Source organism: Heptranchias perlo, chromosome 9, assembly GCF_035084215.1.
Source record: "Heptranchias perlo isolate sHepPer1 chromosome 9, sHepPer1.hap1, whole genome shotgun sequence".
NCBI lineage: Eukaryota > Metazoa > Chordata > Chondrichthyes > Hexanchiformes > Hexanchidae > Heptranchias > Heptranchias perlo.
This window is the reverse complement of record NC_090333.1, coordinates 50,625,950-50,642,032: the sequence shown is the minus strand read 5'-3', so window position 1 is coordinate 50,642,032 and position 16,083 is coordinate 50,625,950. Positions and strand designations below refer to the sequence as shown.

The 16,083-nt window shown below is 42.7% G+C and overlaps 1 protein-coding gene across 4 annotated transcripts in view; it reads left to right on the top strand.

The window, feature by feature from the left end:
* The window catches only part of raver2 (ribonucleoprotein, PTB-binding 2), a 93,051-nt gene that overhangs the window by 35,196 nt on the left and 41,772 nt on the right, over positions 1–16,083 (top strand). For all 4 annotated transcript variants that reach the window (XM_067990394.1, XM_067990393.1, XM_067990392.1 and 1 more), the window contains exons 5-7: positions 2,473–2,599; positions 11,338–11,423; positions 12,791–12,889. In XM_067990394.1, the coding sequence (XP_067846495.1) occupies positions 2,473–2,599; positions 11,338–11,423; positions 12,791–12,889 (312 nt within the window). The remainder of the gene's footprint in view (positions 1–2,472; positions 2,600–11,337; positions 11,424–12,790; positions 12,890–16,083) is intronic.

Genomic DNA, 16,083 nt, shown 5'->3' with positions numbered 1-16,083 from the left:
GAAGTAAAATTATTTTTCAGGATTTAAAAAAAAAATAATCTAATTTTTTCCCAAAAATGCATTAAAAAGAGCTGTACTTTTCTAGCATGCATTTAGTGATACCACCTGATGTGAAATACCAAAAATAGAAACTTCTACGACCATGTTTTTGTATTGTCAGTATATTAGGTTGTAATGAATGCATACTAACAATTAATAAAAATGCTGTCATTTATTATTTAAAGTTATTTCTTATTTTGTAAGGACACTGCTGCTAATCTAACTCTGTGACAGTGAGCTTCTGTGAATTCCTTTTTTTTTGGCCATCAGAATCCCAAGCAGTGGCCAACCTATCATGCCAGGGAATGATGGGACTTGTGCCTGCAGCCACAGTCCCCCAGAGTTCATGATAACTGGGCTGTTGTTGTGTGAGACTTTTCACTTGTAGTATGGATACTCAGTAGTCTTGTACCCTAAGGGTGTTCCCTTAATTTCTGCTGCTCTTCAGTAAGGAAAGAAGAGGGAACAGTGTTGAAAGTTAACTAACAAATCTCAGTTGGTAGACAGGGTCGGTCAGTAAAATCTTTTAAGAAGGCTGCGTACCTCCGTTTTACCAAAATGTTTATTTTTAACCCATGGAGGCCGGTTTTCCCGGCCCGCAGGATTCCAGGCAGGTAAAAGGAGGCGAGAAGGACCGGATCCATGAGGTAAGTGCATTTAAATCACCGCTCCTGGCCCCTCGAGCATAATCTCTTTGCAGACCCAGCGATGTCCGACTCCTCACACCCTCCTCCCCTAGTCGCAGTCCTGTTCCGGAACCACCCTGGTTTCCGCCGCCCCCCCCCACCCCCCTCCTCCTGGGCTGTTTTTCTGCCCGACAGGCAACAAGCCTGTCAATCAAGTTGGCTGTCAGGCAACTTGAAACATTATAAGACCGGTCATTCCGTTAAACTTGGTAGTGCCTGCGGGGATCCATTCCATGTTTCCCCTCTGCAACCCCCACCCTCCAAAGCTCTCTTTCCCGCTCCAAGTTAATATTGGGACCATTGTCACTATCACAACCCTTAAAAAAAAAAAGAATCCTGATCTGTCTCTGGAGCACAACAGTGTGCAGAGCCCTTAGAAAGGCCACCTTGCCTTGACACTGTATACTACAACTCTAGTGCAGTGTCAAGTGGGTTTAAAAGTGCTCTGGGGATCTGTTGGATCTCTTGGGTACTTTATACACTGAAGCAGGTTTTTAAAGTTTTTGAGAAAATTGTCACTCCTAATTTACCAGCTCGGAGCAGAGTTCTCCGTGGAGCAGGAGTGTGGATTGATCGCCTAGGTTTTAAAATCTGGTGCTGTTAACTGCTTACGGCAGCCACCATTCTAACTGCTGGCATAGTATTACTGCAGCCTTGGAGGAATTCTGTTTAGAAGAAGCCTAGCGGCTCAGTGTGGTTCCCATTCCAGGTAGGGCCCAGTTATGAGTTTCTACTATATAGAGCGGACTGAATGGGTTCTTAGTGTTTGTCTTATTTCTGAAAACCCCTAATTAAAAATACATGCACTATTCGCCACTACTATGTTGAATGCTGGTTCTAATGAATAGTGCTCCGGTTATGGATCATCTACTTAATTTAGGGATGCCACCCCTCCCGGTTTTGGCTGGAGTCTTCCAAAATTGGCGGTTCCACTCCCGCACTCCTGCTGGCAACTCGGTAGAAAAGTTTGTTGTATTGCCAGTTCGCGCATCTTTGTCGGTGTTGCAGTCTGCCCCTGTGCAGGGTGAATGAACTCTGGGACATAGCTGTATGTCCCCATCAGTTTTCATTCAGGTGCCAGTTGCACGAGGCTCCACTGTGTGGTGTAATTACCTGCCTCCGACCCGGTGACGTCACCTCCAGTCGGGGGGGGGGGGGGGGGGGAGTTCAGGAGTGGGCAGTCGGGGTCGGGGCGGGAGGGAGCTCGGGAGTGAGCGGTCGGGGCCTGGGGGGGGGGGGGAGAGCTCGGGAGTGAGCGGTCGGGACAGGGGTGGGGAGAGCTTGGGAGTGAGCGGTCGGGGCAAGGGGGAGTTTGGGAGCTGGAGACTGGGAAATGGGGGCTCGTGGTCAGACACCACGTGATCAAACCTCCAGGAATGCCTCGAACCAGAGCTGGCAACCTGAACTTCGCTGTTGGACATTCACAATGATCCCATGGCACTGATCTCTATTCCGTGTACTATACTTCAGTATTTGTTCCACTAGATATTATAGTTGCCTTTCTGACTTTAAAAATGATTTTAAATGGGATGATCCATCTTTTATTAAAATCCACCCATTATCATTCCCATTAAAATCTTCATAACATAAGATTGCAAATGCATTACTTTGGGAACTGGCTGCAAATTTGTTACTGTAAACATGCTATGAAGGCAACTAATTTATTGCTGTGTAAACTGGTGGTATGGATTTTGATTTGGTAATACTTTGGTATATAACACTCACTTAAAATCTCTCTTGTCCTAAGTTGCTGAACAGCAGGCAAGGCCTTCTTCCTGAACCCAACCCGTTGCAGATTATAAACAGCCTGGGTAATCCAGCTGCATTGCAATTGCTACTGAGGCCTTACTTCAATGGGCACGCTGGCAAAAAAGGTGAGTTTTTTTTTGCAAGCTAATTTTGTAGACCTTGAGACTTGTTTCAACGTTTTATATACTTAAGCAGTGGATCCCATTTAAGATGATCTGTAGTATCATTTGACTTTTCTCACATGACATTTCATTTCAAAGCAGCCTTTTTAAACTTAGTATTTTAATGGGAGAAAGGGTTTGAAGGTCAACAATTTCCTTCTAGGGAAAGTGAATAAAATTTTATTTCCATGAGTATGGCATGTGGCAGGGGGATGGCCACCAGGATGTAGCATTAGAAAGGAGAAACAAGGTGCACGAAGGATTGGGAGAGACAGATATCACTAGAGTAAGAAATAGGGTACAGTATTACGTGGGATCAGACGAAGAGAGAATACGAGATAGGTTTAGAGTGCATGTCTGTAAACGCACGCAACGTGGTAAATAAGGTTGATGAGCAGCAGGCGCAAATAGCCACATGGGATTATGATGTAGTGGCAATAATGGAGACGTGGTTCAAAAAAGGGCAGGATTGGGTACTAAATAACCCTGGATACAAGGTGTTTAAGAAAGATAGTAAAGGGAAAAAAGGAGGGGGGGGTGGCGGTATTGATTAAGGAGAACATTGCAGTGCTGGAGAGAGATGTCCTTGAGGGGTCAAACATAGAATCTATTTGGTTAGAGCCGCCATTACACTACTGGGTGTATTCTGTCGGCCATCAACTAGTAGGAAGGACATAGAGGAGCAAATTTGCAGGGAAATTACAGAGAGATGCAAGAACTATAGAGTAGTGATAATGGGGGACTTCAAATATCCTAATATAGACTGATAGTGTAAGGTGCAAAGAGGGGGAGGAATTTCTGAACTGTGTACAGGAGAATTTTCTTGGTCAGTATGTTTCCGGCCTAACGAGGAAGGATCTAGTTCTGGGGAATGAAGTGGGTCAAGTGGAGCAAGTGTCGGTAGGGGAACATTTAGAGAACAGTGATCATAGTATCATAAGGTTTAGATTAATTATGGAAAAAGACAGGGAGCAATCTAGAGTAAAAATACTTAATTGGAAGAGGTCCAATTTCAGTGGGTTGAGCATGGATCTGGCCTGGGTAAATTGGGATCAAAGATTGGCAGGCAAAACTGTAATTGAACAATGGGCAGCCTTTAAAGAGATGGTTTGGGTACAGTCTAGGTACATTCCCAAGAGGGGGAAAAGGTAGGGCAACCAAAACCATAGCACTCTGGATGATGAAAGAGATAGAGAGTAAGAGGAAGTAGAAAAAGGGGGCACATGGCAGATATCAGGTTGATAATACAAGTGCAAACCAGGCTGAATATAGAAAGTACAGAAGTGAAAAAGGAAATAAGGGGCAAAGAGAGAGTATGAGAATAGATTGGCGATTAACAAAAGGAAATCCAAAAAGTCATCTTTAGGCATATAAATAGTAAATTGGTAGTAAGAGGAGGGGTGGGGCCGATTAGGGACCAAAAAGGAGATCTACGCATGGAGGCAGACGGCATGGCTGAGGTACTAAATGAGTATTTAGCATCTGTCTTTATGAAGGAAGAAGATGCTACCAAAGTCACAGTAATAGAGGAGGTAGTTGAGATACTGGATGGGCTAAAAATTGATCGAGGAGGTACAAGAAAGGCTGGCTGTACTTAAAATAGATAAGTCATCCAGTCATGCTGAGGGAAGTAAAGGTAGAAATTGCAGAGGTGATGACCATGATTTTGCAATCCTCCTTAGATACGGGGGTAGTGCCAGAGAACTGGAGAACTGCAAATGTTAGACCCTTGTTCAAAAAAGGGTGTAAGGATAAACCCAGCAAATACAGGCCAGTTAGTTTGACCTTGGTGGTGGGGAAGCTTTTAGAAACGATAATCTGGGTAAAATTGATGGTCACTTGGACAAGTGTGGATTAATAAAGAAAAGCCAGCACATTTTTTTAAAGGCAAATCGTGTTTAACTAACTTGATTGAGTTTTTTGATGAGGTAACAGAGAGGGTTGATGAGGGCAATGCAGTTGATGTATATATGGACTTTCAAAAGGCATTTGATAAAGTGCCACATCATAGGCTTGTCAGCAAAATTGAAGCCCTTGGAATAAAAGTGGCAGTGGCAGCATGGATACGAAATTGGCTAAGTGACAGGAAACAGAGACTAGTGGTGAACAGTTGTTTTTTGGACTGGAGGAAGGTATACAGTGGTGGTACCCCAGGGGTTGGTATTAGGACTGCTGCTTTTTTTATATATATATTAATGACTTGGACTTGGGTGTAGAGGGCACAATTTCAAAATTTGCAGATGACACAAAACTTGGACATGTAGTGAACAGTGAGGAGGATAGTAATAGACTTCAAGAGGACATAGACAGGCTGCTGGAATGGGCGGACACATGGCAGATGAAATTTAACTCAGAGAAGTGCGAAGTGATACATTTTGGCAGGAAGAATGAGGAGAGGCAATATAAACAAAATGGTACAATTCTAAAAGGCATGCAGGAACAGAGAGACCTTGGGGGTATTTGTGCACAAATCTTTGAAGGTGGCAGGAGAGGTTGAGAAAGCGGTTTAAAACAAATATACGGGATCCTGGGCATTATAAATAGAGGCATAAGAGTACAAAAGCAAGGAAGTTATGTTGAACCTTTATAAAACACTGGTTCAGCCACAACTGGAGTATTGTGTCCAATTCTGGGCACCACATTTTAGGAAGGATGTGAAGGCCTTAGAGAGGGTGTAGAAAAGATTTACTAGACTGGTTCAGGGATGAGGGACTTCAGTTACATGGATAGACTGGAGAAGCTGAGGTTGTTCTCCTTAGAGCAGAGAAGGATGAGAGTAGATTTGATAGAAGTGTTCAAAATCATGAAGGGTTTAGATAAAGTAAATGAAGAGAAACTGTTCCCATTGGCGGAAGTGTTGAGCACCAGAGGACATAGATTTAAGGTGTTTGGCAAAAGAACCAAAGGTGACGTGAGGAAAAACTTTTACGCAGAGAGTAGTTATGATCTAGAATGCGCTGCCTGAACAGGTGGTGGAAGCAGATTCAATCGTGGCTTTCAAAAAGGAATTGGATAAATACTTGAAGGGGAAAAAATTTGCAAGGCTACGGGGAAAGAGCGGGGGGAATGGGACTAACTGGATTGCTCTTACTAAGCCGGCTTGGGCTCAATGGGCTGAATGGCCACTTCCTGTGCTTGAACCAATCTATGGTTCTACGATTCTCTACTTTTTCTTTGGATTGTTCACATGGAATTTGATTTCTCCCAACTTAAACCATGGAAGTTCATAGCACAAAAAAATGACGTTTGGCCCGTTTGTCTGCTGATCCTTTGCTGGAGCAATCCAAAACTAACCTCTCTCTCTATAGTATTGTATTTTCCTCCGCTTTAAATATTTATACAAGGTATGCTTAAAAAATGCAACTGTCTCTGCCTCAACCAATCATTCCCTGTGACCAAGTATCCCATGTTCCAATAACCCACTGCATCAAGAAATTTTTCATGAGCACCCTCCTTACTCTGTGACAATTTTAAATTGTGCCTCTTGTCATTGACTGCCCAATCAGAGAAAATAAGTGTTTCTCATTCAGTTTAACAGAACGCTTCATAATTTTAAAAGCTTCTTTTAAATTTCCTCTTGGCCTTCTCTGCTCCCTGTACTTTGATCTCTCCTCATAACGATAGTTTCTCATTTCTGGCATCATCCTGGTGAACCTATGTGGTATGCTTTCTATAACTTGAATGTCCTTTCTATAATGAGGCACCCAAAATTGCACATAGTACTGTAACTGTGGCTTGATCAATATTTTGTCCAAATTTATCATTAATACTTTGCTCTTGTATTCTGTGCCCCTATTTTTAATGTCTTTATCTACCTGTACTTGAAGTTTCAGTAATTTATTTTTGAGTACCTGGGGGTCTCTTCATCCACATCCTTCAGTGTCTTTCTATTGAATGTATGTGCCCATTCCTTGTTTTTTCTTTGAAATTGTATTGCCTTGCACATTTCTCCACATTAAATTGCATCTGCCACCTATCTCCCCTTTCCACAAACTTGTCTGTCTTCCTGAAGTCTTTTACAATTCTCCTTGCTGTATGCCAAACCTTCTACTTTTGTGTTGTCAACACACTTTGAGATAGTGCACCCTATATCCAAGTCCAAATCATTTATACATAACAAGAACATTTAATCTCTGTGGTATGCTACTTTCAACCCATTTTCAATCCAAGCAATATCCATTTATTCTAATTCTTGATTTCTTGCCTATCAACATCCTTTCTATCCATACTGCTACATTTCCTCTTGTCCCATGTACTTGACTTTTTCTAACAAGCATCATGAGACTTTATTGAATGCCTTCTGAAAATCCATATACACTTCATCTGTTCCATTCCTTTTATCTATCCAATTGGTCACTTCTTCAAAAAAAAAACACCTTCATAATATGATACAGCACAGAAGGAGGCCATTCGACCCATTGTGCCTGTGCCAGCTCTTTGGCAGAGCTATCCAATTAGTCCCACTCCCCTGCTCTTTCCCCATAACCCTGTAAATGTTTCCCCTTCAAGTGTTTATCCAATTCTCTTTTGAAACTTATTATTGAATCTGCTTCCACACCCTTTCAGGCAGTGTATTCCAGATCATAACAACTTGCTGCATTAAAAAAATGTTTTCTCATGTTGCTTCTGGTTCTTTTGCCAATCACCTTTAAATCTGTGTCTAGTTACCGACCCTTCTGCTACTGGAAACAGTTTCTCCTTATTTAGTCTATATTGTTCTTGTCTTTAACATACCCATACTGGCTGTATTTGATTAGCCCATGTATTTCTAAATGCTCACTCATTTTATCTTAATATGTGGATTCGATGTATTTGTCCACAGCTAATGTTAAACTAATGGGTCTTACAGTTACCCAGTTTATCCTTCTTTCCCTTCTTGATGTTATTGGCTGCTGTCCAGTCCCATGACACAATTTGTATATTTAAGGAGGATTGAAAAATTGTGGCCAGAGCCTCTGCTATCTCCTTCCTGACTTTCAGTAGTCCAAGGTACATATGATTTGGGCCTGCTGATTTATCCATCATGAGGTCTGCTAAGTTTTGATTTTAAGAACTACATCCTTTTCTGCAGATATCTCTAACATTTGTTCCATATTCTCACTTCCATCGTTTATATAAATTGATGCAGAATATCTAAAATCTTTGCCATAGCTTCTTTCTCCATAAGTAAACTGCTGCGTTCATCCCTGAGCAGTTCTACACTCTTAACTATTTTACTTTTTTATATGCTTATAAAAGCCTTTATTATTCCCTTTTACATTATCTGCTGATCTTTTTTTATGCTCTCTTTTCACCTCCCCATGATACTTTCTATATTCCTCATGATTTTCTTTACTATTGTTAGCCCTAATTTTGTCATGCCTCCCTTTCAAATTTGTTTAGTTTTAATGGCCCTGAATTTCCGATAGATTGCGGTGGCTTTTTTAGCACAATCTGTCCGAAACAGCACAAAACATTGTGAAATTTCGATTTACACTGTGCGTAATTCGAGTTTCTGCGATGTTTTGCGCTGGTTCAAAAAAATCTCGCTGAAGCCGGCTCGGCTTATAAAACTTGGCAATTTACGCCCAATTGCCTATTGCGCCCAAAGTGGAAATTCAGGGCTATATCTTTATTCATGGAATTCTATTCTTTGTATCACCTTTCCACCTTGGAGGCATTTATTTGTTTTGTATTGTTTGAAGATTTCCCATTGGTTTGCTAACTTTTCTGCCCAGCTAATTTGGGTCAGATTCCTTTCTCTCTCACTGAACTTTTCCTTTTTTTCCAGTTATCCCTCTTATTTTTGACTCTTCGTTATCCTTTTCTATTCTTACAATGACCTTAACGGTTGTGGTCACACGTTCCAAATTCTTCTCCTACTCGCATCAGTTTTTTGCCCCACTTAATTTCCCAGAATTAAATCGAGCAATACTGCTTTTCTTGTTGGACTATAGGAAGCAGAAATTCCTCAGTGTAGTATCCTTGGCACGACCATCTTCAGCTGCTTCATCAATGACTGTTCCTCCATCATTAGATCAAGAGTGGGGCTGTTTGCTGATGATTCTACAGTGTACGGTTCCATTCACAACTCCTCTGATAAAGCAACCTATGCCAGCTTGCAGCAGGACCTGGAGAATATCCAGGTTTTGTGGCAGGAACTTTTGTGTCATGATTGAGGACAATTGAGATTTTTGTAAAACAATAATCAATTTTCTCACCCAGGAGATCATCAGGTCTCCCTCCCAGTTAGGCCACCCCAGATGTGACCACCATGAGTGCCGATCTGGAGAAGGGGAAGCAAGACTCTGAACAACCATGCTCAGTTGGGGCTGCAGGTTTCAAGCTAGGAGTTTAGTGTCACCCAAGCTCATTTGACTCCACATTGGCTCTTGGGCCATTTTTAATTGTTGCAATAGAATCTTTTGTGCCTACTTCAGTAGGCAGATGGAGCTTTGGTTTAATGTCTCTTCTGAAAGCTGAAACCCCAGATAACATAGCACTCCTCAAGCACTTCGTTCAAGTGTCAACCTGAATTATGTGCTCCGAGCAGTAATGGGTTATGAGCTCTCAACCATGCGACCCACCTCCTGCTCGCTTGATCCTATTTCCACCAAACTGCTGACCATCCAACTTTCCTACCTGGTCATCATGTTGGCTGATATTAATGGTTCCCTCTCCTTAGGTACTGTCCCCCCACCCCTTCAAATCTGGCATCATCACCCCTCTCCTCAAAAAAACTCACCCATAACCCCTCTGTCCTTGCAAACTACCACCCCATCTCCAACCTCCCTTTCCTCTCCCAAGCCCTTGAACGTGCTGTCGCCTCCCAAATCCGTGCCCAGATTTCCCGCAACTCCATGTTTGAATCCCTCCAATTAGGTTTCTGCCCCAGTACCGAAACGGCCATTATCAAAGTCACAAATGACATCCTATATGACTGTGACCATGGGTAAACTATCCTTCCTCATCCTTCTCAACCTGTCTGCAGCCTTTGACATGGTTGACCACACCATCCTCCTCCAACGGCTCTCCTCTGTTGTCCAGCTGGGTGGGACTTTGCTCGCCTGGTTCCATTCTTATCTGTCCAGTCGTAGCCAGAGAATCATGTGCAACGGCTTCTCTTCCCACTCCTGCACCATTACCTCTGGAGTCCCCCAAGGATCTGTCTTTGGCCCCCTGCTATTTCTCATCTACGTGCTGCCCCTCAACAACAACATCCAAAAGCACAACGTCAGGTTGCACATGTACGCTGACGACACCCAGCTCTACCTCACCACCACCTCTCTCGACCCCTCCACTGTCTCTGATTTGTCACATTGTTTGTCCGACATCCAGTACTGGATGAGCAAAAATTTCTTCCAACCAAATATTGGGAAGACCGAAGCCATTGTCTTTGGTCCCCGTCACAAACTCCGTTCCCTAGCCACCGACTGTATCCCTCTACCTGACTACTGTCTGAGGCTGAACCAGACCATTCACAACCTTGACGTCCTATTTGACCCTGAGCTGAGCTTTCGATCCTGAATCCTCTCCATCAAAACTGCCGACTTCCACCTCCATAATATTGCCCGTCTACGCCCCTGCCTCAGCTTATCTGCTGCTGAAACCCTCATCCGTTTGTTACCTCTAGACTCGACTATTCCAATGCTCTCCTGGCTGTCCTCCCGTCATCTACCCTCCATAAACTTGAGAATATACAAAACTCTGCTGCCTGTATCCTAACTCTCACCAAGTCCCATTCACCCATCACCCCTGTGCCCGCTGACCTACAATGGCTTCCGGTTTGGGAACGCCTCGAATTTAAAATTCGCATCCTTGTTTTCAAATCCCTCCGTTCTCACCCCTCTCTATTTCTGTAACCTCCTCCAGCCGTACAACCTTCTGAGATCACTCCTGTCCTCCAATTCTTGCCTCTTGCGCATCCCTGATTTTAATATCTCCACCATTGGCGGCCGTGCCTTCAGTTGCCTCAGCCCTAAGCTCTGGAATTCCCTCCCTAAACCTCTCCGCCTCTCTACCTCTCTCTCCTTCTTTACCTCTCTCTCCTTCTTTAAGACGCTCCTTAAAACCCACCTCTTTGACCAAGCTTTTGGTCATTTGTCCTAATATCTCCTTATGTGGCTCGGTGTCAATTTTTATCAAACTGGGCTAAACTGGCACTTGGTTAGGTGCTTTAATTTAACACAATTGTAGGATCAAACTTCAGTGGTAGAGTTGTTAAATTTGGACCTGGCCTCCTTGGGAAATGAAACATGGATGAAAAATTAAGGATGATGAATAAATCTTTATTTACATGTAGGCCACAGTCGGAGTCTGAAATCATTTCAGTAAAAAGCAAACGGGGGAGGGGATGAGGAGCGGAGAACAAACCGAACGAAGGAGAGGGAGCAAGCAAAGGTTTCTGTTCCTGATCTCTTTCCTCCTGGCATCGGGTGAATGAAGGATCAGACTTGGTTGTGATGCCTCATATGCTAGAATAGCTTGGCAGCGTTCACTGTCCAGGCTCTCACATGAAAAATGGCTCCTTGGGCTGGGTACATGGGGGGCTGCTGATGTCTGCAACTGTATCTGGTGTACATTTTTCAGAGATAAGATATCACTTAATATTCTAGACGGTTGTAATTTTAAATGCATGCTTTGCTTTTTAGGCTGTTAGAGTAGGCATTATGTGTGCAAAGTATTTCTTCAGATTAAGTTCCAATCTGGTTTGATCTTTTCAGGTGTGTTGGGGAATGCTTGCAACCTGCCTGTTCTGCCGAACCCCGTACTGACTGCAGCCCTGCTTCAGATAAATCAAGCACAACAGGTAACTTCAACTGAAACTACTAGTTGAGAAATGGATTCTAACAAAACAAAAACATACTATCGAACAAGTCATGCACCACGCAGTTGCATACAAGCTCCGATTCTGGCTGAATTGTCACATATTGGCTACAGTGGAACTCTGTTTGCCCCCGTCATCTGTCCTGGGTGGATAATGGAAACTCCTGTGCATATGGTATAACAATAACTTAGGGAGAGAGTGAGGACAAGTAAAGAAAGATTTGCATTCATATGGCAGCTCATTTCTATATATCCTTATGGAGAGTCTAAGAATCCTCTAAGCTCTTCACGTGCAATGAATTACTTCGAAATGCTGTGACTGTTATGAAGACAAATGTAACAAATTGCACAGAGTAAAATTCTATAAACAGATTAACTGATCATTTATCTCATTACTATCATGCAAATAACAAAATAAACTGTGAAATGAGATGATCTCTTGCACATGACTTTGTCTTGCAAAAATTTTGGTTAATGACCTGAGTGTTGTTGGTTAGGCAATTCTGGACTTTTCCACCAGTTTCTATGCTAGGCTGAAGAGGAAGATACTCTTATTTTTATGTAGGTTGGACATGAAAGTTAAAGGAGGGTACTTTTTGTTCAAAGTACTCCATCGTTACCTATTCCCAAAAAAAAACTTGTGACAACCTTTTTTTCAAACACCAAATTTCTTGCCTGAATGGAGACTTGTTATGTTGGATCTACTCCTAGGCCATTCCAGTGACACCACTGACGTGTGTCCAAGAGCAGATCAGTTGACTGCAAGGGGGGCTGTGACTTTCGACTAGCACGAGCGTAGATCTGGAGCCACCCAAACCTCAGAAAATGTGCATCTGGTTGGGTGTGTAGTGGTGTCCGTTTGAGTTTTTTTTAAATTTCTTAGTCAAAGTACATTTTACCAGGGCAGTGGAAAATTCCTTCTTCCTCCATCTGCCTGTTTTTGTGTTCCCTTTGTCTCCATCAAATGGCCTTTACTCATTTGTGTGCTTAGAGCGTGTCAGTGTGTTACGTGATCTGGGATGGGGATGGAATCACAGCTTGCTCTGATTCAGTCTTATCCAGCTGACCATGCATCTAATTTTCAGCAGGGTCACTGGCAAACAGTCAGGAATGAAACTCTGGCTGATATTCCCTCCAGCTTGGTGACGCTGAGGATAATTTTATCCCCTCCCTTCCACATCCCACAACACCTGGCTGAGAATGAAGTATTGTTTAACAGATTTTTTGTTCCAATTATATCCTGTAATACCCTAAAACTCAGGTAGTTGAGTTTTCTGTATGGGTGATCTGTATCTCTTGATCAGCTTCAATGTGCAACTTCCATTTTAACTGATTAATTTATTTTATTAGAATGCTGTGTTGGGAAATGGACTGTTTCAGAATCTACTACGAATGCAGGTGGCGCAACAACAGCTGCTCCTGAACAAGGAGAATCCAGCGATCAGCAACGTGAGTTATAGTTCAGACTCTTGCTGATGTAATCTCAAAACTGGATTTATATTGTAATGTTTGTTTTCAATTCTATTTTGTACCCGGCAGTCACCTGATATTTCCTGAAAGCATCAACTTGTGCATTGGTATGGTTACATAGGCACTGCAGCTGTCCATGAACTCATCCAGTGGCCATTCTTGTGTAAACCTTGACGGCAAGTATTAGTAGGCTGGACAGCTGGGAGAGGAAGGAGGGAAACAGTTCAACCAGGCCCTGTTCACACCCGGTGTCCGCTTGTTAGCAGGGAGTTGCTGGATAATGGTCAGGAGTTTGACTCTTTTCTTGGTTTATAGATGCAAATGAGTCACAGATTGTTGTAAACTTTGTTGTGACTCTTTTACTGCTGAGCTAATTTTGCTTGCTCCTGTTTCTATCTCCTAGATTGAGAGCACTATTTCTATAGAAAATACTATGTTACATGCGAACATACGAATTTAGAGCAGGAGTAGGCCATTCGGCCCCTTGAGCCTGCTCTGCCATTTCATAAGATTGTGGTTGATTTGATTGTGACCTGAACCCTGCTTTCCCGTTTACCTACTATAATTCTTGACTCCTTTGTTAATCAGGAATCTATCCAGCTCAGCCTTAAAAATATTCAATGACCCTGCCTCCACCACTCTCTAGGGAAGGGAGTTCCACAGACTCACGACCCTCTGAGAGAAAGAATTTCTCCTCATCTCCATCTCCCTTATTTTTAAACTGTGTCCTCTAGTTCTAGTCTCTCCCACAAGGGGAAACATCCTCTCAGCATCTACCCCTTCAAGTTCCCTCAGGATCTTATATGTTTTGATAAGATCACCTCTCATTCTTCTAAACTCCAATGTACACAGGCCCAACTTGTCCAACCTTTCCTCATAACCCCCTCATCCCAGGAATCAATCGAGTGAACCTTCTCTGAACCGCCTCTAAAGCAATTATGTCTTTCTTAAATAAGGAAACCAAAACTGCACACAGTATTCTATATGTGTTCTCACCAATGCCCTGTACAACTGTCGCAAAGCATCTCTACTTTTATATTCCATTCCCCTTGCAATAAATTACAACATTCCATTTGCCTTCCTAATCGCTTGCTGTACCTGCATACTAACTTTTTGTGATTCATGTACTAGGACATCCAGATCCCTCTGTACCTCAGAGTTCTGCAATCGCTCTCCATTTAAATAATGTACTGCTTTTCTATTCCTCCTGCCAAAGTGGACAAGTTCACATTTTCCCGCATTATACTCCATCTATCAAATTTTTGCTCACTCACTTAACCTATCTATATCCCTTTGCAGACTCCTTATGTCCTCTTCACAATGTACTTTCCTACCTATCTTTATGTCATCAGCAAATTTAGCATCCATATATTCGGTCCCTTCATCCAAGTCATTGAAATAGATTGTAATTAGTTGAGGCCCCAGCACTGATCCCTGTGGCACTCCACTCGTTACACCTTGCCAACCTGAAAATGACCCTTTTATGCCTACTCTGTTTCCTGTTTGCTAACCAATCCTTTATCCATGCTAATATGTTACCTCCTACATCATGATCTCTTATTTTGTGTAGTAGCCTTTGATGTGGCACCTTGTCAAATGCCTTCTGGAAGTCCAAGTAGACCACATCTACAGGATCCCCTTTATCCACATTGCTTGTTACTTCCTCAAAGAACTCTAACAAATTAGTCAAACATGATTTCCCTTTCACAAAGCCATGTTGACTTTGCCTGATTGGATTGAGATTTTCTAAGTGCCCTCCTATAACCTCCTTAATAATAGATTCTAGCATTTTCCCTGTGACAGATGTTCTGTCTGATGTAACTATCTTGCGATTCCTGTAATCCTTTTATACATTGTTGAAACACTGAGTAAACAAGTCGTCTTGATTTTTTTTTAGTCCCTCCATTTTGCCAGCTGTTGCTTGTATATTAAATTAGTTTAAGTTCTTCCTCGTGCTACTTGCAAACTTCAATCAAGAGAATCAAAAGCAAAATACTGCGGATGCTGGAAACCAGAAATTTTTAAAAAAAAAGTGCTGGAAAAGCTCAGCAAGTGAGGCAGCATTTGTGGAGAAAGAAACAGAGTTAACGTTTCAGGTCAAAGACCTTTCATCAGAACTGAAAGATGTTAAAGAGATAACAGTTTTTAAGCAAGTACAGAGCCAGGGGGAGGGAGAGGAAGGGAGGAAAGAACATAAGGTGAGGTCTGAGATAGGGTAGAAGGCAAGAGTGATTAAATGATGGTGCAAGGCAAGGAGGGTGGTAATGAGACAAGTTAAGAAATATAAGATGGGTCTAGAGAAGCTGTAAATGGCAACAGCAGAACCATTATCAGCAGCTGCAGTGCCACAAAAAAATAATAATCAGATCAGTGGTTATAGTCTGAAGTTATCACCCCCAATACTTGCTCTCTTCCCCACGACACCTTCCTGTGCGAGCGCAGGAAATGCAACACCTACCCTTTCACCTCCTCCCTTCCCACTGTCCAGGACCCCAAACACTCCTTCCAGGTGAAACAGTGGTTTACTTGTACTACTTTCAATTTCGTATACTGTATTCGCTGCTCACAATGCGGTCTCCTTTACACTGATTGCAACGCAGATTGAGTGATCGCTTTGCTGAACACCTCTGCTCAGTCCGCAAGCGGGATCCTGACCTGCAGGTTGCTTGCCATTTTAATTCTCAGTCCCACTCCCACTCTGACCTCTCTGTCCTCGACCTTTTACACTGTTCCAATGAAGCTCAACGAAAGCTCGAGGAACAGCACCTCATCTTTCGTTTAGGCACTTTACAACCTTCTGTACTCAATATTGATTTCAATAACTTCAGACCATAACCGCTGCTCCCATAATTCTTTTGTGACACTGCAGCTGTTGATAATGGTTCTGCTGTTACCATTTACAGCTCCTCTAGACCCATCTTTTGTTTCTTAACTTGTCCCATTACCACCCTCCTTGCTTTGCACCATCATCCTTTTTGTCATTTAATCACTTGCCCTCTACTCTATCACAGAACTTAGCTTTTGTTCTTGCCTCCCCTCCCCTCCCCAACCCCCCCAACACCTTTCCCTGGCTCTGTATTTGCTTAAAAACTGTTAACTCTTTTACATCTTCCAGTTCTGATGAAAGGTCTTCGACCTGAAACGCTAACTCTGTTTCTTTCTCCATAGATGCT